The 26,360-nt window shown below is 45.6% G+C and overlaps 1 protein-coding gene across 8 annotated transcripts in view; it reads left to right on the top strand.

The window, feature by feature from the left end:
* The window catches only part of LOC139226857 (uncharacterized), a 129,254-nt gene that overhangs the window by 99,149 nt on the left and 3,745 nt on the right, over positions 1-26,360 (top strand). For 7 of the 8 annotated variants that reach the window (XM_070857946.1, XM_070857945.1, XM_070857947.1 and 4 more), the window contains 14 exons: positions 2,057-2,241; positions 2,842-3,116; positions 4,891-5,107; positions 6,139-6,319; positions 8,638-8,764; positions 9,491-9,562; positions 10,846-11,028; positions 12,352-12,602; positions 15,730-15,875; positions 16,626-16,713; positions 19,927-20,047; positions 21,657-21,794; positions 23,369-23,488; positions 25,360-25,452. In XM_070857946.1, coding sequence (XP_070714047.1) covers positions 2,057-2,241; positions 2,842-3,116; positions 4,891-5,107; positions 6,139-6,319; positions 8,638-8,764; positions 9,491-9,562; positions 10,846-11,028; positions 12,352-12,602; positions 15,730-15,875; positions 16,626-16,713; positions 19,927-20,047; positions 21,657-21,794; positions 23,369-23,488; positions 25,360-25,452 — 2,197 coding nt within the window. The remainder of the gene's footprint in view (positions 1-2,056; positions 2,242-2,841; positions 3,117-4,890; positions 5,108-6,138; positions 6,320-8,637; positions 8,765-9,490; positions 9,563-10,845; positions 11,029-12,351; positions 12,603-15,729; positions 15,876-16,625; positions 16,714-19,926; positions 20,048-21,656; positions 21,795-23,368; positions 23,489-25,359; positions 25,453-26,360) is intronic. The other variant, XM_070857948.1, reaches the window with a different exon arrangement.

The raw sequence follows: 26,360 nt of genomic DNA, 5'->3' as shown, positions 1-26,360 counted from the left end.
CTGACCGTCAAAATCTTACTCACCGATATAATCTTTCTCTTCAATCAGCTGCTTCATCCTCGTAGCCCTGCTGGAACTCCTGCAACCTCAGGCCGGCCACTCCTCCACACAGCGCTGTCTTGGGGGGGTCGAGCCGACTGTTCCGGGGCCCACCGACTCTTCTGGGCCCCCTGCACACTGATTGGCTGACTGACTAACTGACAGTTGGTCCGACCAATCGGCGCACATACATATTTACCCAGCAACAGCACTTAAAGGCGCAGTCCACCTAAACACGTGACCTCCCCTCGTGGCAAAATCCCTCGTTCGGGACAGGCCAGGTCTCGATGGTGCCGGAGAAGGGAGGTTCAACCTGTACATAGTATTTACAACATAGAAACAGGCCATTCAGCCCAACTGGTCCGTGCCAGTGTTTATGCTCCACACACCACCTCCCACCCAGCTTCATCTCACCCAGTCCATTTTGAACTGCACTGCCAGTTGTTTGTGATTTTCTATCCTCCTGCAGTATTCAATCAGCTCTATTGATGACCTAGTAGGTAAATCCACTACCCCGTGACCTACTGACCACATGGTCCCACGCTCAACTCCAGGTCTATACTGAGCTAGTTAGTTAGGAGGCTCGTGTGGAGCATAAACACCGGCACGGACCAGTTGGGCTGAATGGCCTGTTTCTGTGTTGTAAATACTATGTACAGGTTGAACCTCCTTTATCCGGCACTCTCGAGATCTGGCCTGTCCCAAACGAGGAATTTTGCACCCTGGGATAGAGAGCGAGGGGGAAAAGTGGTTCCTATTCCTGATTGCTATCGAGTAACTTTCACTGGGAAATGGACCCTGTGTGGAACAAGGATGTACATCAGCCATGAGGCTCTGCATGATCAAATACCTCCCATAGGGATCCACACTTGGACTAATGGGTGATGTCTGCTAAACTGCTCCCAGCAGCATGGAGAGAGGAAGGGAAAGGAACTTACAATGTCTTTGTTGTCCTCATGCTACCAAGTAACAGTTTATCAAAAGCCCCTGTTAGTCTGGTCCACCTGTGAGAAATCTTCACTATATTTGTGTCCATTCTTCGAATGTGGCTGACCCTAGCAAGGCCTCAGTTATTGCCCATCCATAATGCCCCAAGAAGGTAGTGATGAACGATGATGTGCCCATGGTGATGTTAGTCAGAAAATGTCCAAATGTTAACCAGAGTCAGTGAAGGAATGGCTACACATGTCCAAGTCACAATGGTGTGTGTGACTCGGAGGTGTTGGTGTTCTCATGGGTTTGCTACTCTTGTTCTTTTCCGTAGTAAAGGCCGTAGGGCTGGGCGGTGCTGTCAAAGTTAGCTTGGCAAATCGCTGCAGTGCACCGTGTAGTCTGTGTATACTGTAGCTAGTGTGCAGATTATGGAAGGGCTGAATATTGACTCCAATGCCAGGGCACTAATCAAGTGGAGTGCTTAGTCCTGGATAGTGTCAAGCTTCTTGAGTGTTGTAACTGCACCTGTCCAAGCAAGTGGAGAGTATTCCATTGCAGTCCTGACCAATGTTCATGCGCAAAACTTAACATTGGAAAAGCCAGTCCCGGACTACGCGGGACCAGCAGAGAGCCCCGTAGCCGTGCAGCTTAGAGGGAGCGTTGCTCCTGACTTGAGACTTGGAGATGGTGGGGAGGCTTTGAGGGGTCAAAAGGTGAGTACCCAGCCATTGTCCTACTTTAGTAGTCACTGTGTTGAAATGGCTGGTCTAGTTAAGCTTCTGGTGAGTGGTGATCCCCAGGGTCCTGATGGTGGGGAGCTCGGTGATGGTGGCATCATTAAAAGTGAGAGGGAGGTGGTTGGGCTTTTTCTTCTTGGAGGAGTTGTCTGTTCTAATATCCTGAAGGAGATCGGAGTAACCTTAGGCTCCCGATCTATCTATTTCACCGTCGAGCAAAACTGCCCTTGTAGCAGTGTTGCCTATACTGAAGTCTTTTGATTTTTGTTCACTGTCTTGCTTGTCTCCAACGTCATTTATCAACTTCAAACTTAAATGTTGATGTGATTTAAAAAAAATGTTTTTAGGCATCTAGCCCCTGGGCTCCTGTCCATGAATTTTGGCCCATCACAGCAGATAATGAGTACGTTGTGGAAGATTATGTCTGTGAAGAGCTTCACGGCCTCTTAACTACAGAGGGTCTGTCTGAGGAGATGAAACTAAAACAGAGAGTTAACCTACTAAGACTTCTTGACGGAAACTGGGACGCTGGGTAAGTTAAAGCATGTTATGAGCAGTCCCTTGATGTCTGCGTCACATGTTTGCTTTTTCCTCTCCCTTTCCGCACCATTGCTTCCTTAGCTCCCTCCTTCTGTCCTCTTCTCTCCTCTCCCTTCCCTTCCCCCTCAGCCGCAAATGCTCGGAGGGCAACTGAGCTGCTTCCAGTTGAGGGGGTGCAGAATGGCAAGAAGTGTTTTGTTATGTCTCTTCAGGAAGTCTGTCCCCTCGGCTGAAACCAATAATTTACTGCATTATAGAATCGTAAGCAAAGAAAATCATGCTCCTCGTCATTCTATGGAAAGTGACAACACATGTGTTAACCCTCTGAAGACTGCAGTTATATTTCTGAGCCAAAATCAGAGATAATTTGCCCATTACCTCAAAGAGTATACATCATTACATCGAGTTTAAAGTGCAGAAACAGGCCATTCAGCCCAGCTGGTCCATGCCGGTGTTTATGCTCCACACCAGCCTCCTCCCAACCCTCATCCTATTACCAGATCATCGTGTCCTTTTGTTCCTTGCTCCCGCGTGCGCTTATTTAACTTCCACTTCAATACTCAAAGCAGCTTGTGTTCATTCTTGGTTTCAGATGTAGATTGTCTCAGTACTGCTCAGCTAAAGTCTTCGACAGCCAGGACAAAGTGCTAAAGAATGACGTAGATTCTTCATTCGCAATTTACCTTAAAACGCTATCATGGTTACCGACTGATAGTCCGGCTGCAGACGCTGCGGGATTCTGCACAGCCTATCTGCGCCCGATTGAAGTGTACCTGAGATCAGGCAATTTATTGGAGCTGTTGGCTGACCATGTCAGCTATGTGTGTTGTGAACTCCTTGAGAAGAGCAATTTTGCTGTTTTCACTGGTAAGTACAAATGGAAAACCTCGCGCTGGTTCCTTAGCATCTTTCAAAGGTGTTGTGGTCGGGCTCTCTGATGGATTAGCGTATATCTGACCCGTGCAGACTCCGAGCTGCCAGGTACGATTCCTGACTATTGTTGAGTTTGATGATCTTGGGTGGGGAAGCAGTTGGGGGTGTTGCATTTGGCTTTGCCACCCCTGTGACCCTAGGGGTCAGAAAATCAGCCATGGTTACGGTTCCTAATCATTGTCCAGCACTCCTGTTGGAAAGTGCACTTGTATAGAATTCTGGTGGGCACTGGTCCCCCTAATTTTATTTGGGGCATGCAGTCCCTTTAACGGGCTGCATGGCCTATTCACAATTTCACACATGCGCGAAGTCTTGCAGTGAAAAGCCGGTGGACTTTGCGCAGGAACGCTGCTGGTGGGAATATATCAGGCTCAGTTGCGATAGCGGAGTAGCTTCCTGATGAAGTCGGGAGGGAGCTGGGCCGTGGAACTGCTGATTCCTTTCTTTCTAAAGTGCCACATGAAATCATCGGATTGAAAATATAATTTCGAGGAGGGTAGCATTCCTTACCCCTTCTGGAAATCTTTTTAAATGTGGGGTTAACAGCAGACTACATGTCTCTTCTAACCTGCAAAATGAACCTGTTCTTTCTATACTTTCGCACGTTTTGGGAGAATTACTGGTTATCTATTCCCATTTGGTGCTGTATGGCCTATATACTTGGGTAATGTAAATAGGTAAGTGTATATCTAAAGCAAGATCTTTGACAATGTAGCACCCCCTTAGTACTGCCAGCCTAGATAAGTGCTGAAGTGGGATTTGAACCCATGACCTTCTGACACAGATGAGAGCACTACCAACTGAGCCACACTGACACTTGGGTGGAGATGCCAGTATTGGGGAGAGTTCACATCTGTGATTAAGGCAGCAACCATGCCGTGTCGCCGTATGGTGCACGCATGTGCGCATGGTTCTCTCTCGCAGTACGGTGTCATTCTTCCGAGGGGCATGAAAGTGCCAGGCATCTGTCGAAGCATTCGGTCATTTCTCCCAACTCTGTTACTGTGGCTTGGCTTCTGTTTCTTGAATTAGCTACCAGTATTTATATTCCTCCCTTGTGTGTATTGTGACCAACAAGAATCCATCAACTAGTCCATCAATAAATAATGCATCACTTTTGTCTCATTGGAGAACACGGCCGAGGCATATTTATGCTACAGCCTAACCTAATGCATGCTGTACTTGCCCTGCACAGTGCTTCATTGAGATACTGAGTGCAAAAAAACAAATGAAAAAAATGCTCTTCTGCTCAGGACAGACATAAGAACATAAGAAATAGGGGCAGGAGTAGGCCATGCAGCCCCTGGAGCCTGCAATAAGATCAGGGCTGATCATCACCCTCAACTCCACTTTCCCGCCCAATCTCCATATCCCTTGCTTCCCCTCGACTCCACAAATGTGTATCTCAGCATTGAGTGTACTCAGACTCAGCATCCACAGCTCTCTGGGGCAGAGAATTCCAAAGATTCACTACCCCTCTGAGTGAAGAAATTCCTCCTAATTTCTGTCTTAAATGGCCAACCTCTTACCCTGAGACTGTGCCCCCGGTTCTAGACTCTCCACCCAAGGGAAACAACCTCTCCGCATCTACCCTGTTAATCCCCCTCAGAATCGTATATGTTTTAATGATATCACCTCTCTAGCCTTTATCTGGATAGAGATGCTGTTTGTCTTGTGGATCTTGTGTAGTAATCTCTACTTTTCTCAGGTATTAAGACCACCATAACTATGGATATGATGATCAACCACTTCAAATCATGGTGCGTGAAGACGCCTCCAGGTGAATCTGGTGATCTGGAGGGTGCAGAATTTCGGACAAAAGCAGACCACATACACCGGGTCTATAACTACTTGAATAAAAACTGCAGCCAAAGTCAGCTGAAGGAGCTGTTTGAGCGTTTCCCAGCTGTGTTTGTACCGAGCAGGTATCTGTGTCCCTTTCCAGTTTTCACATCTGTACCTTATTAAAACTGTGTGGGGGAGGGGGAGGGAAAATGTTAGAACCTTTCGTCCAGATAAAGCTTCACCTCACACAACATTCTTTGTTTGATTTCTCTTCCTCACGCATCCATGAGGTGTCTGAAGCCTTCCTCCTCTAGCTCTTACCGCATTTACCTCCACATCCCATTTTCCTCCAATCACACAGCTGCAATTAGAAACTCCCCTGGTGATCAGTCCAGCCTGCTCCATGCCCAGAGAGGGGATTACATTTCCAGCTTACGTTAGAATTTTCCCAGGTGGCCACATCAAGGTTACGGCGGGGCCTATGGGATCGAGGGGTCGGAGAATCATTGGGTGGGACACTAAAAGCCTTACTCCCCTTATATACTTTCATTAGAGGGGGTTATTGCAACAATATCTGGGTTAGTCAGAAGGCTGTTGGTTCGAATCCTACAAAATCTAGACTGCCGCTCCAGTGCAGTACTGTCTGAGGTGCTGGCTTTCAGATGAAATGTTAAACTGAGGCCCCGTCTACTCTCGGTGGGTGTAAAAGATCCGATGGCACTGTTTGGAAGAAATGCTGGGGAATTCTCACTGGTGAATTGGCCAATATTTATCCCTCGATCAATATCACTAAAACAGATTATCTGGTCATTATCACATTACTGTTTCTGGGAGCTTGCAATGCGCAAAGTGGCTGCTGCAATTCCTACATTACAGCAGTGATTACACCAGAAATACTTCATTGGCTGTGAAAATACTTCATTGGCTGTGAAATATTTCATTCGCTGTGAAGCCGTTTAAGACGTCCTGGGACCATAAAAGGCGCTATGTAAATGCAAGTTACTTCCTTTGATCAGATGACTTGTTTCTAGGCCACTTACCCAAGGGTCCACTTTGTTGGAAGCTGTAAGTTTTAAAGGGCGAGAAAATAACATGGAAAGATTTCATTTTTTTTTCTTGTTACATAACATTGCTGTGCAATTTGAAATTAATGTTCAACTTTCTTTTGAAGCAATGAATTGATTTGGACTGGAAGATTCTACTATCAGAAAGATGTATGTTGGCACGATCCAACTAAAATATTCCAGCGATATAAATATCAAATTGAGGATACAAACGGATCTTTCCAAGAGCCTCACATGCTTGCTCCTTTCTATAATCAGTTGGATGGCATGAAGGATCTATTTCAGAAGGTATGTCTAAAACCAGGTTTCACAATTTGTGTTCGCCTCTGCCTTTGCTGTAAATTCCATGACCTAGAAATTCGGACGCGTCCGATATTGGGTGTGGGGGGGGCGGGCGGAGCAATCCTTGCATCTGAATGGCGAGGAATGAGGGGCTGCTGAAGGGCTTCAGACCCCATTGTGTTGGGGGGGGGAGAAAGAATCATAGAATGGTTACAGCACAGAAAGAGGCCCTTCAGCCCGTCGAGCCCGTGCCGGCTCTCTGCAAGAACACTTCAGCTTGTCCATTTCCCCGTAACCCTGCAACATTTTTTCCTCGGGTACTTACTCAACTCCCTTTTGAACGCCATGATTGAATCTGCCTCCACCACCCTTTCAGGCAGAGCATTCCAGATCCTAGCCACTCGTTGCGTAAAAACGTTTTTCCTCACATCGCCTTTGGTTCTTCTGCCAATCACCTTAAACCTGTGTCCTCTGGTTCTCGACCCTTTCGCCAATGGGAACAGTTTCTCTCGCCTCTGTCCAGACCCCTCATGATTTTGAACACCTCGATCAAATCTCCTCTCGACCTTCTCTGCTCTGTGGAGAACAACCCCAGTTTCTCCACGTCACTGAAGTCCCTCATCCCTGGAACCATTCTCGTAAATCTTTTCTGCGCCCTCTCTAAGGCCTTCGTATCCTTCCTAAATTGGATATAATACGCCAGTTAGGGCTGAACCAGTGTTTTATAAAGGTTCATCATAACTTCCTTGCTTTTGTGCTCTATGCCTCTATTTATGAAGCCCAGGATCCCGTATGCTTTTTTAACCGCTTTCTCAACCTGCCCTGCCACCTTCAACGATTTGTGCCCATATACCCCCAGGTCTCTCTCTTCATGCACCCCATTTAGAATTTAACCTTTTAGTTTATATTGCCTCTCCTCGTTCTTCCTTCCAAAATATATCACTTCACACTTTTCTGTATTAAATTTCATCTGCCATGAGTCCGTCCATTCCACCAGCCTGTCTGTCTGTCCTGAAGTCTATCACTATCCTCCTCATTGTTCACTATACTTCCAAGTTTGGTGTCATCCAAGTTTTGAAATAGTGCCCTGTACACCCAAGTGTAAGTCATTAATATTTAGCAAGAAAAGCAGTGGTCCCAGTACCGACCCCTGGGGAACACCACTGTATACATTCCTCCAGTTCGAAGAAAAACAACTGTTCACCACTACTCTGTTTCCTGTCACTTAGCCAATTTTGTATCCATGCTGTCACTGTCCAAATTATTCAATGGGCTTCAACTTTGCTGGCAAGCCTATTATGTGGCACTTTTATCAAACACCTTTTGGAAGTCCATGTACACCACATCAACCACATTGTCCTCATCAACCCTCTGTTACCTCATCAAAAAAACTCAAGTTAGTTAAACATGATTTGCCTTTGACAAATCCATACTGGCTTTCCTTAATTAATCTGTACTTGGCCAAGTGACAATTTTGTCCCGGATTATCGTTTCTAAAACTACCGAGGTTAAACTGACTGGCCTGTAGTTTCTGGGTTTATCCTTATGCCCTTTTTTGAACAAGGGTGTAACATTTGCAGTTCTCCAGTACCTATGCAATTTCCACCTTTACTTCCCTCAGCATCGTAGAATGCATCCCATCCGGTCCTGGTGACTTATCTACTTTTAAGTACAGACTGTAACTACCTTTTTATCCCATTCAGGATCTCGACCACCTCCTCTTTCATTATGACTATTGCAGCATCCTCTTCCTTGGTGAAGACAGATGCAAAGTACTCATTTAGTACCTCAGCCATGCCCTCTCCTTCCATGCGAAGCTCTCCTTTTTGATCCCTAATCGGTCCCACCCCTCCTCTTACTATCTGTTTACTATTTATATGCCTGTAGAAGACTTTTGGATTCCCAAGAACAAGGGGGAAAGTCTGTGATAAGGTGGAGAGCAGAAATTATTTAAATGACAAAAGGCATGATGGTGCAAGGCACAAAGGGCTGGTGAGGGATGAGAAAGGAACCAATAGATGGGTCCAGAGAAGATGTAAATGGCAACAGTTGCACCTAGTGTTTGAGAAAATGGGAGCAGTGGTTATGATCCACAGTTGTTGAGCTCATTAAAAAAAATGTGTCCAGTCACCACATGCATAACCATAATTCTCCTCCCAGAGCTGCTCTGCCGAGGGCCAGGGTGGGAGAAATGTTGCCCAATTTTGTGTTTCAATAACGGTAGCATTTTTACCCTGTATGGGTACAGTATTTTCTCTGTTCCCAAGGTAATTGCCGTTAAAGAATCTAGATTTGTAATTTGATTTATTTGTTTCAAATGGCAGAGTCTGAACATAGAGAGAATACCATCTATGAAGCACTATGTGAATCTGCTCGTGCTGATGTGCAGTAAGGTGTCTTTGCCCAGCAGTGACATCCTGCAGGATGTGTCTGTGATTTACGCAGTTCTAGGTAAATGATTTTCTTGAATCTCGGGTCTGCTTTAAGCTGTTTTCTCTTAGAGGAGAAACTGAGGCAGCCATCTGCTTTCTCTTCCACCTGACCACATCTGGAGATATTTATTATGCTCATGACACTTGCATTGCATTCCGTGACGAATCTAACCATTGCAAGACAACGTGTTCGAAAGCTCTGTCCTAATGCTGCCGTTATCCTCAAGTTTCTGCTAGTTTGACTGCATGTTTAAGCTGATCCTGTTGGAATCATTTGATCCGGTGGAACTGCATGGTTTGCTGATTCCACACTTCAGCTTGAAGGCGTTATGCCAGTGAGTCCAAACATAATGTTGCCATAAGGCTACTATTTGTAAGGGCTTCCCCTGGTGCCATTCAATCTTGTGTGGAGAGATTAGAGTAGCTGAGATTGTTCTCCTTGAAGCAGGAAAGGCTAAGGGGAGATTTGATAGAGGTGTTCAAAATCATAAAAAGATTTGATAGAGTAAATAAGGAGAATATTAGTGGGGGCCAGTTTTACACCCAACATGAAGGGAGAACTACAAGGGTTAATTTTAAAAAAAAAATGTCCTAAACATTAAACTGGCCAGATGGCGTGGTATACTTTACACCAAAACTACTTCCCTTACAATCACAAAAAAAGGCCGCTATCCTCTGCATTGAATGGAAAAGTGACCCACATGATATCGTTCCAGACAATCATTTTATTTTTTTCTCCTCACAGCTGAGAAATGCAAGAATTATGATTACGAAGAATCATGGAAACTAAAAATCGGCTATTGCCAGACACTTAAAGGTAAGGATTGTATCTTGAGATGTGCATGAACTGGATAAGTTTGATCGGGAACAGGCTTATCAGCATATATAATGTTTCCACTCGGCACACCCTCAGCAGCTACTGCTGAGCTCACTATAGGATGCCTGTCATCGAAACATAGAAAATAGGTGCAGGAGTAGGCCATTCGGCCCTTTGAGCCTGCACTACCATTCAATAAGATCATGGCTGATCATTCCCTCAGTACCCCTTTCCTGCTTTCTCTCCATACCCCTTGATCCCTTTAGCCGCAAGGGCCATATCTAACTCCCTCTTGAATATATCCAATGAACTGGTATCAACAACTCTCTGCGGCAGGGAATTCCACAGATTAACAACTTTGAGTGAAGAAGTTTCTCCTCATCTCAGTCCTAAATGGCCTGCCCCTTATCCTAAGACTGTGTCCCCTGGTTCTGTACTTCCGCAACATCGGGAACATTCTACCTGCATCTAACCTGTCCCGTCCCGTCAGAATCTTGTATGTTTCTATAAGATCCCCTCTCATCCTTCTAAACTCCAATGTATAAAGGCCTAGTTTTTCTAGTCTCTCCTCATGTCAGTCCAGCTATCCCAGGAATCATTCTGGTGAACCTTCGCTGCACTCCCTCAATAGCAAGAACATCCTTCCTCAGATTAGGAGACCAAAACTGAACACACTATTCCAGGTGAGACCTCACCAAGGCCCTGTACAACTTGCAGTAAGACCTCCTTGCTCCTATACTCAAATCCCCTAGCTATGAAGGCCAACATACCATTTGCTGCCTTCACTGCCTGCTGTACCTGCATGCCCACTTTCAATGACTGATGAACCATGATACCCAGGTCTTGTTGCACCTCCCCTTTTCCTAATCTGCCACCATTCAGATAATCTGTCTTCGCGTTTTTGCCCCCAAAGTGGATAACCTCACATTTATCCACATTATACTGCATCTGCCATGCATTTGCCCACTCACCTAACCTGTCTAGGTCACCCTGCAGCCTCTTAGTGTCCCCCTCACAGCTCACACCGCCACCAGTTTAGTGTCATCTGCAAACTTGGAGATATTACACTCAATTCCTTCATCCAAATCATTGATGTATATTGTAAAGAGCTGGGGTCCCAGCACTGAGACATTAGCCTCATTCTACCGCTCTGTTGCACATTGTAGAACTATTGAGTGCTGCACCACCGCACCTTCATCGTTTTATCTTTACTGTAGCTCAGTGCAAGTATCATTAGTACTCTGTGGCCCCTTCAAGTAACCTTTTCTTGTCTGTGTGAATAGGAATGGTAAAGGATGAAATGATATTTCCAACCAAGGATAATCGCTGGGTTTCCATGGCCAGTTCTCCTGTGATACCAGACAGTAAGCACCTGGTGCGGATTTTTAAAGCACAGTCTCTGTGTTTGCTCAATCTACCTGCTGCAGAGAGGAATCGTTCAAAGGCCAAGACCAATAACAAGCAAGGTAACACTGGTGGGGCTTTTTTTCTCTCTGCCATTATATTTCCATCTCTGCTGTGATGTCGTCCGAGTGCAAAGCTTTTCGGGTTGGCCTGTCAGAACAGAAATAGTGCAGAGGCCCGCAGGGAATGCTGATTGATCAGATGTGGGTAGGAGTGACCCAATAGATGCAGTGGAGCATGTCACGTAGCAGAGAGGCGCTTTACACCAAGGGGTTTGGAAATTTGGGGGGGGAGGGGCGAGAGTCGGGCAATACTTTGCATTGAATATATAAATTTCTCCACATTAAGAGAGGCACTTTCCTGAATAATATAATACCCAAGGGATTGTCTGAAAGGTTCTTCATCATCTCCCACTGCCCCCCCCCCCCCCCCCCCCTCGACATGCATCATTTCTGTAAGGTGGTTGTCATTCCCCCTTCTACACCTGGGACCTGCACGTGTGAGAACAAGGCCTGGGTTATTCTGGGCCATTTTACATTTTGGGATAAGGAATTGATGGAAAAAGTGTGAAAATAATTAAAAATAGTCGAGGAAGTGAGAGCATATCCAAAGGACATGGGAGCTTTGTGCGCTGGGGTAACACCTTTATCGAACGCTACGTTTTCTTGGTCAGTGGTGTTGAACTGTGACTAGTTCAGTGCTTGAAAATAACAACCATCTTGCTGCTCTTCATTACCTGCTTTTCTTCTCTCACTCTGATGACAGCACATGCAGTTTGAGCTTTATTCTTTGGGCATCATCAGTATTCCTAGATCCAACAAAACTGGCATTTAAATAGCGCTCCTTGTGTACAGGTGGAGGTAACGCTAGGCAGAAAAAGGAGGAATTTAGAAGGGGGTGGGGTGCAGAAATTAAGGATTGAGTTTGTAGGAGGTTCGCTCACTATTGTTTGTACAATTATTTGAATCTGTAGGGTTTTTTTTAAAAAGAAACCGTGCATATAACTTCTCCCTATGGCCTGGTGAATAAGTGTGCTGTCTGATGTAGTCGGTGCTGATCTGACTGATCACAGCTTTGCCTGCAACAGGGGAGATAGAGTTGCTCTCAATGCCACCACTGGGCTAGAAAGGGGAATTAAAACCAGCCAGAGTTTTTGCTCTTACTTTCTGTCTTATATCTGCTGAGAAAAGCATGGGCTGCCTCTCTCTGCATGGACAAATGAGTTGTTTGCACTCATTGTCTGGGCCCACATAAAGAATGGGCATCTGAGTGACACACTGGAGGGCCCGTGGAACCAAAGCTAGGAGAAAATTGAAAGAACCTTTTAAGTGTAACAAATGTATTTGGAGCTGCTGTCTGTAATCAGTAACCTTCTCTTCCACTAGAGATGCGATTTAATGAGGAAGATCGCAACTTATTTTTTAAAATCTGTGGGGTGGTGCAACTCTCCGACTGCATCACTACGGAAGCCCTGACTGAAGATTACAGACCCTGTCCTCGCATCCAAAACTTTGTCCATTCTGTGGCTCCGTTCATCCAGAGATGGTTCTTTCACCACGATGACTTCAGTCATGTTTATGAAGACCTACAAGGCAGTAATATTGCTGCAAGCCTTAAATCCATGAAATTTATACAGGTAAATATTCTGTTAAAACTGCATATATAGTATGATATAAAAATTAAATACCTGTACATGCATTAATCTGCCATGGGAATTCCTCCCTTTTTTGATAAATTTGCAATAGGCATTCAGACAGAAATGATGGCCACTTTGCGCAGTTAGTGACCTGCTTTTGAGGGGTGAATGTTGGCCAAGACACCAGGAGAACTCCATCCTCTTTGAATTGTGCCATGGGATCTGCATCCACCTGAACAGGCAGATGGGGTTTTTACTTTAATGTCTCTTCCAAAAGACAGCACCTCCGACAATGCAGCACTCCCTCAATACTGCACCGAGGTGCCAGCCTAGATTTTTGCTGAAGTCTTGGAGTGGGACTCAAACCCACAAGCTACTGACTGAGGTGAAAGTGCTTCCAATTTAGCCAAGCTGATACTTGTTCAGAGCACTCCTCTGTTGGTATTGCTTTTCCTTCTATACTCATTGATGGAAATGGTTTCCAGACAATGAATCCACCTTTCGTTAGCATTCCTCGTATAGTAAATCTAACTATTTTCCATCTGTGCCATGGCTTAGCCTGCAAGACCTGCTTGCTCATTGTACCAGTTTACGTGTTCTACAAATGTGATTTGTGGTTGCCTTTGTTTAAATAATGGGAAATGTAACATCTTGAGTGATCGTCCGTGGGTGTCAGATTTCCATCGCTGTAGAAAGTGAGCAAGTCGACCTGCAATGATTGAAATTGTAAATCGTCACCACAGCTAATGCTGGACTTTGTCCAAGACTGAAAAGTAATGCAAATGTGAATATATAGCACAGTGAAAATCCATTTATAAAACCCTTTAGCGATAGACTTTACTTGTCCTTTATGGATAATTTATCTTTTCGGCAAGTTTCATTTTTCCTTGTAGACACAACAAGACCATTTGTGACTATACAATGACCCAAATTGTAAACTCACTGAACTTCAGTCTTTTTTTAATTAAATCAGTGAGACACAAGTTGTCATATTATCATTGCGAAGAACTGCGGTTTGTTCATTAGTGCATAAAGAGTGTTAAGCACAAGGATTAAGAGGTATCATCGAGTTGTTTCCATCCCAGATTAATGGGATGAAAGTTCTCTTCTTGTAACTTTAACAGCAGCTACTTGCATTTATATAGTGCTTTTAATGTAGTCAAAAAGTCCCAGGTCACTTAAAGGTCGCATGTTGGGTTTGAGCAGTCTCAACCTAGTTTGGAGATGGTGAGAGTCCATAGCATTAAATTTATTGTCCTTCATAGTTTATGGACTGGAGTGGTCAGTGGAACAGTCTGAGATTGGGGTCAAGATGCATTGTTTAATAGTGCAGGGGAGCTTTACATTGCATCTAATCGATTCCACACCTGGTTCACTTTAGATGCTGAAGCTTTGCTGTTAAGTTCCATTAGTCTTTGACTACATTCCCCCTTTCACCCCCAAAAAAGTCTCGGGAATGAAGTTGGAAGAAACTTCAGAAAGCACAGCGGGGTTATGGCAGAGGAGCCTGTAGCTCGCTAAATAACTGCACACGACTAAACATTGTCCCTAGATGGCAGTAGATGGTGATCCATTCTACATCCATCACTATTTGAGCAGAGAAACGAGTAAACAAATGATTGCCTTTAAAAGCCACTCATCAGTAATCTCTGCCTTCCATTGAGAAGAATTGCAGCTATAAGCGGCGTGGTTGGAGTGTAGGAGCCGGTGTGTTGTGTTCGGTTTCCATCGTATGTGGAGGTAAAAGTGGCTTGGGCGGGGGGGTGGGGGCACTTCGATCGCCAAATTTAGTTTCAGACAATTACAAATGGTTTGTTAAGCTTTACATTTTGAAATCATCATTAGAATTTGCTGTTCCCACTTCTGCCAAAGGGCGATATCCGCAAGCTGCTTCTGCTGGAGAGCATTAGAGAGGGGATATTTTCTATCATTCCTGTGTGGAATGGTAACCAGACCTGATGTGTGTGTTGCTCCCCTGTAACTCCAGGAATTTATTGAAGACATCCCAGATTTGTGCCGGGCCTGTGTTCAGTTACCTCGTCCCACGGGTAATGGTGGGGGCAGTGCAATTAGACCCAGGTTAAGGAGGGGGGAATAAATCACCCAGTGCTCCTGATCATTCATCAGCAGCTGCTGCTGGAAGTGTGCAGCTGGTGAGGACAAGATCGGGCTCTGTTGTGAATCCACTGCCCTCCCTATGATCAATAGCCTGCGACTATTCAGTGACTGGAGTGTGCCTGGCCCTTATAGAAGGGTAACCCACCCAGGATTTTAATAAAGGGGAGGGGAGAAAAATTGGTAGCAGGAAGAAAATGTCAATCCAATTCCGAGTGACACAGAACTGCTTCTAATTCACCACTGAAATGGCTATCTCCCTTGGAGAGGCCACAGACTAGTAGGTGTGGGAAGTGATAAAATGTCACAGTGGTGCAATAACAGGGTGGTCTTGAAGCAGAGGCACATTGGAAAATTTATTCTGTGTGAAGTGTGGTGCAATCGTAAATATGTTTACTGTATCGTTGCATATAAGCACAGAGGACATTTTGTTTCTTTCTTGAGGTAAAGTTGAAGAAACATTACTCTACATCTCATCAATGTTCCCCCTCATTTTTTTGGTGCGCAGTCCCTTTAAATTTGCTGCATGGTATCTTCCAGCGGCCTGCGTGGGACCCCTCCCCCCCAATCTCTGCGCAGGACACACACACACACCCTCTCCCGCTCTCTGCGTGGGACACACACACACCGATCTCTGCATGGGGGACACACAACCCCCCTCCCTCGATCTCTGTGCGCACCCCCCCCCCCCGATCTCTGCGAGGCCCTATGGGGAACATTGCGTCTAACGGTACTATAGCAGACCCAGCTCAATACTGACACTGGCTGTTCCATTCTTCAACACCATTGTTTCTCATTTTGAGCTCAAAAGATTGGTGAGCATTTGGAGAAAGAGAATTTGTTAATGAGAATATCCCATGGATGGAGAACAATATCAGCCATGATCTAACTGAATGGCGGAACAGGCTTGAGGGGCTGTTCCTAAGACAGGTTCTGTAGTTGTGAAATGGGGAGGTGGGTTGAGAATTGAGGCTGGTGTTTACGATTTTCCTGTGTTTTTCTGCCTCCCCAGGTTGGTAAGCTGTATCTCCATTATGAATTAGCTTTGCCTGATGCAGCCACTGTGTATGAGAAAGAGGACATAGTTTGTCACTTGAAGGACAAAAATAATTTCTATATCCAAAAGGATCACATCACTTCACAGACGGATATCTGCAGGTAAATGGCCTTCCCCCATTAACAACAAACTATTTTGGATTACACTTTGGCTGTAAGTTTTAAAATTATGCTCTGGATTCAAGAGATGATGCTTTAACTTAAACAATTTGAACCATCCCTTTGTGAAAAGTAGAGTAAAAGAAAAAGATTGACTTGGTTTTATATAGCGCCTTTCACAACCACCGGATGTCCCAAAGCGCTTTACAGCCAATGAAGTACTTTTGGAGTGCTGTCACTGTTGTAATGTAGGAAACGCAGCAGTCAATGTGTGCACAGCAAGCTCCCACAAACAGAAATGTAATAATGACCAGATAATCTGTTTAAGTGATGTAGGTTGAGGGATAAATATTGGCCGGGACACCAGGGATATCTCCCCTGTTTGAAATAATGCCATGGGATCTTTTATGTTTACCTGAAATGGCAGACGGGGCTTTGGTTTAACGTCCAGTTTAACATCTCATCTGAAAGACACCGCCTCCGACAATGCAGTGCTCCCTCAGTATGACATTGAAGTAGATTTAGGGTTGACTGAGTGTGACTCAGTCACACTCAGAGTTTGCCGGTTCCATCCATTACACGGAAAGGCTTGGGATTTCCCAATGAAAGGGAGAGTGATGTAACTGGCGAGATGTACGACACCACAAACTGCTAGTGACCTCACTCCACAGGTTGTGGATAATTTATAGGATGTGGGGCGGAAACGTCGCTTACTTGTCTTCAGTGTAATTTTTTATTTCTTTGTCTTTCTAGGGAGCTGGTAAAGTTGTTTAGTGCTGGGAACAAAGAGCTCGAAAAGGAACTAGAACGCTTCCTACAGTGCCTCATCTCTTACCTTGAGGTAATTATCTCTGTCTTCAAGTGATGCGTGGAATAACCATAAGAATTTACACAGAAATCTGAACTGATGCAGCACTTGTGTGTTTTGTATCTACTTACCGAAGTATTAAAACTTGCGGTTCTGATCCTGTGTAATGAGACAGGAATAGTAAACGATCTCCGAGTAAAAGATCCTCTCTGAATGAGTGATCACAGTTTGGTTGAATTTGTAATACAATTGAGGGTGAGGAAGTAGTGTCTCAAACGAGCGTACTATGTTTAAACAAAGGGGACTACAGTGGGATGAGGGCAGAGTTGGCTAAAGTAGACTGGGAACACAGACTAAATGGTGGCACAATTGAGGAACAGTGGAGGACTTTTAAGGAGCTCTTTCATAGTGCTCAACAAAAATATATTCCAGTGAAAAAGAAGGGCGGTAAGAGAAGGGATAACCAGCCGTGGATAACCAAGGAAATAAAGGAGAGTATCAAATTAAAAACCAATGCGTATAAGATGGCCAAGGTTAGTGGGAAACTAGAAGATTGGGAAAATTTTAAACGACATCAAAGAATGACTAAGAAAGCAATAAAGAAAGGAAAGATAGATTACGAAAGTAAACTTGCGCAAAACATAAAAACCGATAGTAAAAGCTTTTACCGATAAATAAAACGGAAGAGAGTGACTAAAGTAAATGTTGGTCCCTTAGAAGATGAGATGGGGGATTTAATAATGGGAAATGTGGAAATGGCTGAGACCTGAAACAATTATTTTGCTTCGGTCTTCACAGTGGAAGACACAAAAACTATGCCAAAAATTGCTGGTCACGGGAATGTGGGAAGGGAGGACCTTGAGACAATCACTATCACTAGGGGGGTAGTGCTGTACAGGCTAATGAATCTCAAGGTAGACAAGTCCCCTGGTCCTGATGAAATACATCCCAGGGTATTAAAAGAGATGGCGGAAGTTATAGCAGATGCATTCATTATAATCTACCAAAATTCTCTGGACTCTGGGGAGGTACCAGCGAATTGGAAAGCAGCTAATGTAACGCTTCTGTTTAAAAAAAGGGGGCAGACAAAAGGCAGGTAACTATAGGCCGGTTAGTTTCACATCTGTAGTGGGGAAAATGCTTGAAGCTATCATTAAGGAAGAAATAGCGGGACATCTAGATAGGAATAGTGCAGTCAAGCAGACGCAACATGGATTCGTGAAGGGGAAATCATGTTTAACTAATTTACTGGAATTCTTTGAGGATATAACGAGCGTGGTGGATAGAAGTGTACCGATGGATGTGGTGTATTTAGATTTCCAAAAGGCATTCGATAAGGTGCCACACAAAAGGTTACTGCAGAAGATAAAGGTACGCGGAGTCAGAGGAAATGTATTAGCATGGATCGAGAATTGGCTGGCGAACAGAAAGCAGAGAGTCGGGATAAATGGGTCCTTTTCGGGTTGGAAATCGGTGGTTAGTGGTGTGCCACAGGGATCAGTGCTGGGACCACAACTGTTTACAATATACATATATGACCTGGAAGAGGGGACAGAGTGCAGTGTAACAAAATTTGCAGATGGCACAAAGATTAGTGGGAAAGCAGGTTGTGTAGAGGACACAGAGAGGCTGCAAAGAGATTTAAATAGGTTAAGCGAATGGGCTAAGGTTTGGCAGATGGAATACAATGTCAGAAAATGTGAGGTCATCCACCTTGGGGGGGAAAAAACAGTAAAAGGGAATATTATTTGAATGGGGAGAAATTACAACATGCTGTGGTGCAGAGGGACCTGGGGGTCCTTGTGCATGAATCCCAAAAAGTTAGTTTGCAGGTGCAGCAGGTAATTAGGAAGGCGAATGGAATGTTGGCCTTCATTGCGAGAGGGATGGAGTACAAAAGCAGGGAGGTCCTGCTGCAACTGTATAGGGTATTGGTAAGGCCGCACCTGGAGTACTGCGTGCAGTTTTGGTCACCTTACTTAAGGAAGGATATACTAGCTTTGGAGGGGGTACAGAGACGATTCACTAGGCTGATTCCGGAGATGAGGGGGTTACCTTATGATGATAGATTGAGTAGACTGGGTCTTTACTCGTTGGAGTTCAGAAGGATGAGGGGTGATCTTATAGAAACATTTAAAATCATGAACGGGATAGACAAGATAGAGGCTGAGAGGTTGTTTCCACTGGTCGGGGAGGCTAGAACTAGGGGGCACAGCCTCAAAATACGGGGAAGCCAACTTAAAACCGAGTTGAGAAGGAATTTCTTCTCCCAGAGGGTTGTGAATCTGTGGAATTCTCTGCCCAAGGAAGCAGTTGAGGCTAGCTCATTGAATGTATTCAAATCACAGATAGATAGATTTTTAACCAATAAGGGAATTAAGGGTTACGGGGAGCGGGCGGGTAAGTGGAGCTGAGTCCACGGCCAGATCAGCCATGATCTTGTTGAATGGCGGAGCAGACTCGCGGGGCTGGATGGCCTACTCCTGTTCCTAATTCTTATGTTCTTATGATCTCTCCTAATATTACTGAGATTGCCATTTTGGAATCAGGTCTCCTGTTAGCTGGGCATTTGGTTTAGCACCGCTACAAGAGCACAACCCAAACGGCATGGAGCGACAGCTTCCCTGCCATCCCGCGTGTAAGACGGAAGTCCGCTAATTATTTTAAGTAAACCTTTTCTCCATTTCAAGTAATCCCTTGAAAAGTGGGTAGAGGTCGCTGTTGTATAAATGATCAATGTGGTTTCTCAGGCGAGGCCATCAATGAGCTAGGTCAGAGAGGAATATTCTTTGTAGCAAAAGCGAATGCTGGAAACCTGAAATAAAAACAGAAAATGCTGGAAAACACTCAACAGTATCTGTCAAGAGAAATGCAGTTAATGTTTCAGCTCGGTGACCTTTCATCGGGAATACTTTTGTTCTCTTCAGGACCATTATAATGGGTGGTGGTGTGTTGATCAGTGAGAGGAATCTTGCTGCAGAGAGAGGAATCCTGCAGGAACAGGGAGGGGTTGTGTAGTCAGTGACTGCCGGTCCTGTGCTAATATGGAACAGGCTGGGCCTGGGACAACCTCATCCAGTTGTCCACAAATTGTTGCGCTGAGCCAGATAATGGTCGCTGTATCGGCATCTCTCGTGCACTCCTTCGAAGGCGACCACGTGGCTGTTCGGGGGCCCAGCTGCTGTTTGAACACCCGCGCTTGTGCTGTTTTGCCTTTATTTTAAAATCTCTCTCCCCTGTTTCCAGGATGCAACCGCATTGAAAAGATTTTTAAAGCAGGAGGACGTTGCGGAGTTGCCAGAAGATGAAGAGAAGTGGGAAGTACCTAAAGTCACCGAGCTGAGGCCAGAGCCACCCCGAGCTCCAGGTAACGGAGAACAGAAGTGACAGTATCCTTTGTCTGTGTGCGCGCGTGTGTGCATACGTGTTTCCGGCCGACTGACAATCCGTGGTATCCGTTTCAGTGAAGTTTCATTGTCGATCTGTCACATTACAGTACAGAGAATACCACGGCTTTCTTCATTCTCTTTCTGTGACCCCCGCCCCCACACACCAGAGTATTCTCCTGTAGGAGAATCTGACTATATCACAACAGCAAGGGAATGCGAGGCCAAGCAGTCAATAGTTAAATTATCCAAAGCAAACACTATATAGAGTTTGAAAAAAGCCAGTGTGTGGCAGGTAACCCCTTCAGTGCTGGCATTATTCCTGGACCACGTCCTAAACCTTTGGTTCGCTGTTGATTTTTTTCTGATTAAGTTCTTGTGAAGTGCCTTGGAGTGAGTTGTTGTTTCCTAGTATATTTGTTTCTTACTTTTAAGACCTCCCGGTTTTTTTTTGCTGTGTCTGTGTCTTCGTCTTTCATCGATGTCACAAGTTCAGTGTGGTATTGATGGGAGAAATGAATGAATCCCACACATGGGGAGTTTCTCATCCTTGTTTACAAATCCCTCCATGGCCTCGCCTCTCCCTATCTCTGTAATCTCCTCCAGCTCAACAACCCCCCCCCCCCCCCGAGATATCTGTGCTCCTCTAATTCTGCCTTCTTGAGCATCCCTGAATATAATCGCTCAACCTTCAGCTGCCTGAGCCCCAAGCTCGGGAACTCCCTCCCTAAACCTCTCTACCTCTCTTTCCTCCTTTAACACGCTCCTTAAAATCTAACTCTTTGACCAGACTTTTGGACACCTGCGCTAATTTCTACTTATGCGGTTCGGCGTCAAATTTATTTGTTTTGTCTTCTAACACTCCTGTGAAACACCTTGGGACGTTTTACTATGTTAAAGGTGCTATTTAAGTAGAAGTTATTGTTGAGGTGGCAGACCAGCACAGTATACATTTGCTTTCAGGAACGGTTTATACACCCAGAAATGGCAGCCGGCCCAGCAACTGTAGCTGGAACTGCTAATGAATCTTGAGGGGGGTGAGATTAGCTCACTTTCAAATGTGTCCTTGTATCTTGCAACCGTTGCTAGGAGGTATGTGCCTCAAGCTCCCAGGGTGTCCCTCCCATCTCTCCTCCCTAGGAAGGGAAGGAAGGGAGTGGGTGGCTGGGGATGTACCTTGCTTCTAATTGCTGTCTGCCCATGGCATCTGAGATCTGCAATTAAACACGCGAGAGCCATGCATGTGAACCATTACCCACTCAGACGTGCTATGTTTCAGCACCCCAGTATTGCATGGGCTGTTTTAGACCTACCCAGAAGCGTAGTCAGCCACTGGCGAGTGGAGCTTGATCCTTGTGGATTGATTGAACAGTCTGCGGCTTTTCACTTTACCAGGCAGAGAGCTCCCCCAGCCAGGCTGCAGGGAGCGCCTCGGACTACCATTTATAGTAATGTATTGGTAAAAGGCCTGGGAATGGGCTGGCAGGCTGCCCCAGGTATGTGCGGTAATATAGAAGGTGAGGTTTAAAAGAAAAATTGCAAACTCTATATCGTGTGACAATTTTCTCCAAATTCTTTTTACATATAAAGCAGTTATTCGAATACAAGACCAAAGTGAAAACAGTAAAGAAAACCAGGAGAGCAAAGACAGCAACGCTGATGGAGAGAGGACCCTGGCAAGCTGGCCCCCCAAATCATCGCTTCATTGTTTCCCTGACGCAGCATCCAGTAAGAAATACCTCTGCTTGTACGGTTGACGGGTGGGGGGGGGGAGGGAGGGGGGGGGGGGAAGGGAGGAGGAGGAAGTTAACACCCATCCTTTGGACTATGTGTTCAGTAACCTTTCCTGTACAGAGTAATGGGAGTGAATTGCAAGGTGTAGTCGGAATTGAAGGGTCCCGCTGCACCAAGGGGCGAGATTGAAATTCAACTGAATTGTTGTCATCTTAATCCTAAATGTAACATTTTTTTAAAAAGATTTTTATGATCTAGAATGCACTGCCAGATCAAATCGTAACTTTCCAAAGGGAATTGGATAAATACAGTACTTGAAATGGAAACATTTGCAGGGCTGTGGGGAAAGGGCAGTGGCTTGAAAGCACTTTGCATATTGTACTACAGGTACAGCGTCCAAAGTCTGGAAACCTCGGGGCCGAGTCTGTGCCGGTTTCGGTTTTTACCGGTTCCCTCGCCGCCCGATGTCGCCATCTTGGTTGCCGCAAAAATGTCCGGTTTCCAGACAACTCCTGCTTTCGGACAGCCGGATTCTGGACACTGTACCTGCAGTATGTTTCTTAGTATAAACCCTGTGGGATATCTTCTGCCACTCAAAAAAGGTTTCAAACCCTGCTCGATTCTCCTACACACCATAGTTGGATGTAGCACCTTGCTGGAGCAGAATAAACCATGAAGCTGCAAATCTGCTGGAATTACACAGCAGGTTAGTCAGCTTGTGTAAAGAGCAAAGGTGGCGGATCAGAACTGCTAGAGTAGATTTATTTACCCACTTCGCTCAGAGGTAGGGAGCTACAGGTGACGTCAACATTTGGCAAAAGGAGACCCCTGCTCCCTCCTCCCCGGAAATGCCACAAGCCCTGCCGCGTTCCACCTAATTGGCTGACCCCAATGTGCGAGCCTCGCTATTGTGCGGACAGGGTTGCCCCAGACACGCGCACACACTACCCAGCAGCACAGCCCCACACCACCCTGCCTGAGATCAGGAGCCTGCAACATTGCTGCTCTGCGTGGTCCAAAGCAGTGTGTTTACACAAAGGGCGGTCGGCAGGGAGTATTCACAGTGGCTGAACGTGAACTTGCGGAAGCAACAGAGGGCGGGTGATGCACGGGGTTTATTCCAGACTGCGCTGAGACCGAGGGTGGAATCTCGACTTCGATGCAAAAGTAATGATCGCTCATGGAAGAATTAAATTCTGCCGAATGAGCAGCAGTATCTGGATATTGATGATGCGTGCTGTGCCTCTCACCCCCTCGGGTATCTCCATTCCCAATGAAGGGCCTCCCCTGCTGCACTCTGAGCCAGGCTGCTAGCTCACTGTGTGAAGAACCGCAGGTGTGTATATGTGTCCTTCCACAGCGGTTCATTCGTACATCGGTGCCTTGAGCTACCCCAAGGTGCTGTGCTAACTCCGTTGCCCTCTCTGTCATCTATCCAGTAAAGCCAAGTTAGCCAGAATATGACTACGTTGTACAGCTTTGTGGCTGTAAACAATTTTGAAGGTTTTTTGGGGGAGGGCGGGTGGTGAGAAGTTATTAGACTGCTGACAATTGTTTGTTTTCCTCAGACAAAGCTACAGAAGCTGCAATGAGAATGTGGCCTCCTCCTCCACCCCCTTCAGACTCTGCCGATAACCTGCCTTCCAGTAACTACCACCACCACCTTCATCCTCCTCCGCCACAGACCGGTGAGTCTAGGGTTACGCTAACACAGGAGTGGCTACTGTATTCAGCAGCAAGCGCTGCATCCTCTCTCCAACCACCCTGCTCTCCCCATGTACCATGCACAGTGACTCTGAGCAGGCCAGAAGCTGATGGCTTCCCAGTGTCTCGGAGCTATACAAGACTACCCCCAGGATTTGTAGTTTCCCTCTGGCGTTTTATGGTTTAGTTGTGCCCCTTTGAAAAGGGACTGTTTTGTTTTCGTTATCCCCCTGTGCTCGCGCTGACCTACATTGGCTGCCGTACCAACACCGCTTCAATTTTAAAATTCTCAACCTTGTTTTCAAATTCCTCCGTGGCCTCACACCCTCCCTATCGCTGTAACTTTCTCCAACCCTACAACCCTCCGAGATCTCTGCGCTCCTCCAATTCTGGTCTCTTGTACATCCCCGATTCTAATCGTTTCCCCATTGGTGGCCGTGCCTTCAGCTGCCTGGGCCCCAAGCTCTGGAATTCCCATCCTAAACTTCCTCCGCTTCTCTCCCCTTTAAGACGATCCTTAAACTGACCTCTTTGACCTGTCTTAATATCTCCTTATGTGGCTCGGTGTCGAATTTTGTCTGATAACGCTCCTGTGAAGCGCCTTGGGATGTTTTACTACATTAAAGGTGCTATATAAATGCAAGTTGTTGTTTCACTGTTTTCCCTTGGATAAATGGCTGGAAGGTAGAACTGGCCCACATATGAAACCACAGTCTGTTCCACAATGTCACTAAACTACAACAGGGCTTCTGCCCACTGCCCCCCCGGCCCCACCCCGTAAGCTGCATCATTACTCTTCTCTTGGAGTAATGAAACCTGTCCAAACTACTGCTGTACAGAAACTGTCATTGTGCACATGGTAAGAAATATTCTCTCCAGCTGTTTAGCCTGCAGTGTTACCGTTAATCATACTACCCTATGTCTGGACACTCCTTCATAGATAGCTCTGTGCTGCCAAAACACACACACTCTTGATCGGACACAGTTCCAAACTGCTGCTATTTTTGGTTGATCCGATAGATGCATCTTTTGAAAATAAAGAGCTGTTATTTTTGGAGTCTTTGGCGTTTTCCAAACAAAAAGTTGTTTTTAGTTTATAATAGGCGCTGAGAAATGTAACCTTATTGTGAACTAGTCATTGCCTAGAAAGCAACAGTGCAACAAAGGTAGTTCATTGGAGGTGAGGTGCTGTGGAATGCCCTGGGAATGTGATCGGCTGTTATATAACGCAGGCGTGTTCTCTCCAATCTTTAATGGGATGGCCAAGAAAAAGACTTGCATTTCACAACTTCAGGGTGTCCTAAAACACTTTACAGCCAATGAAGTACTTTTGAAGAGTAATCATTGTTGTAATGTAAAAACACAAGCCAAATTTAACTTCAAATTCCATTAGATGTTCCCAACACTTTTTTATTCATTCACGAGATGCGGGCAAGGCCGGGATTTATTGCCCATCCCTAATTGCCCTTGAGCAGGTGGTGGTGAGTCACCTTGAACCGCTGCAGTCCGTGTGGTGAAGGTGCTCCCACAGTGCTGTTAGGGAGGGAGTTCCAGGATTGTGACCCAGTGACAGTGAAGGAACGGCCGATATATTTCCAAGTCAGGATGGTGTGTGACTGGGAGGGGAACGTGGAGGTCACGAGTTTGGGAGCTGTCGAAGAAAATCATAATTTCTCTAATATAATAACCAACTTGGGTACAGTGTGATGGGGAAATTCAACCCCATTCAGTGAATAGTTCCAGTATCCAAGGTTATCCCTTATAATGCCGTTATTGTGCGTGCTTCAGTGTAACCAGCTGTTCATGTTTTTGTTATTGTCTGCATGTTGGTAAATTAAGTTTTTCTTCCATCTAGATGACCAAAGTAGGACCCTGAGCACCAAGCCCAGTGGGGACACGACTCAGCATTTGGAACGGCAGAACAGTCAGGGCTGGCCCTCAGCTGCAGGTAAGTAAACAGTTTAAGATCAGAACCCGCTATTCCTCTCCATTCCTCTTTCTACGTCCTCCTTTAGCCAGAACACCATATCTTGGTGTTAAAGACGATGTTGTATTCATTAGGTAAAAGTGTCAAAAAATCAATCGTGTCAACCGTGGCTCAGTGGGCAGCACTCTCACCTCTGAGTCAGCAGATTGTGGGTTCAAGTCCCACTCCAGAGATTTGAACACAAATCTAGGCTGACCCTCCCAGTGCAGTGCTGAGAGAGTGCTGCAGTGTCGGAGGTGCTGTCTTTCGTCTGCTCTCAGGTGGATGTAAAATATCCCACAGCACTATTTTGAAGAAAAGCAGGGGAGTTATCCCCGGTGTCCTGGGGCCAATATTTATCCCTCAATCAACATAACAAAAACAGATTATCTGGTCATTATCACTTGCTGTGAGCGGGAGCTTGCTGTGCGCAAATTGGCTGCTGCGTTTCCCACATTGCAACAGTGACTACACTCCAAAAAGTTCTTCATTGGCTGTAAAGCGCGTTGAGACGTCCGGTGGTTGTGAAAGGCGCTATATAAATGTAAGTCTTTCTTTAAAATAAGGAGGCAAGAAAGAACTTGCATTTCTGTCACACCTTTCACAACCTCAGGTTGTCCCAAAGCAAGTGTGGTAGTTTTTGTAGTGTAGTCACTTGTATTGTGGGAAACACAGCAGCCAATTTAGGCACAGCAAGCTCCCACACACAGCAATGTGATGGCCAGATAATCTGTCCTAGAGATGTTGATTGAGGGATAAATATTGACGCCAGGGCACCGGGGATAACTTCTCTGTTGTTTAAATAGTCAGATTAAAAGAAAATAGTCAATTTAGCGAATATGTGCCCACAGTGCAGAGCATCATCTGTGTATCGGGTCTCGCAGGTAGCA

The sequence above is a fragment of the Pristiophorus japonicus genome, chromosome 16 (genome assembly GCF_044704955.1).
Source record: "Pristiophorus japonicus isolate sPriJap1 chromosome 16, sPriJap1.hap1, whole genome shotgun sequence".
In the NCBI taxonomy this organism is placed as follows: Eukaryota; Metazoa; Chordata; class Chondrichthyes; family Pristiophoridae; genus Pristiophorus; species Pristiophorus japonicus.
This window is presented reverse-complemented; position numbering and strand designations above follow the sequence as displayed.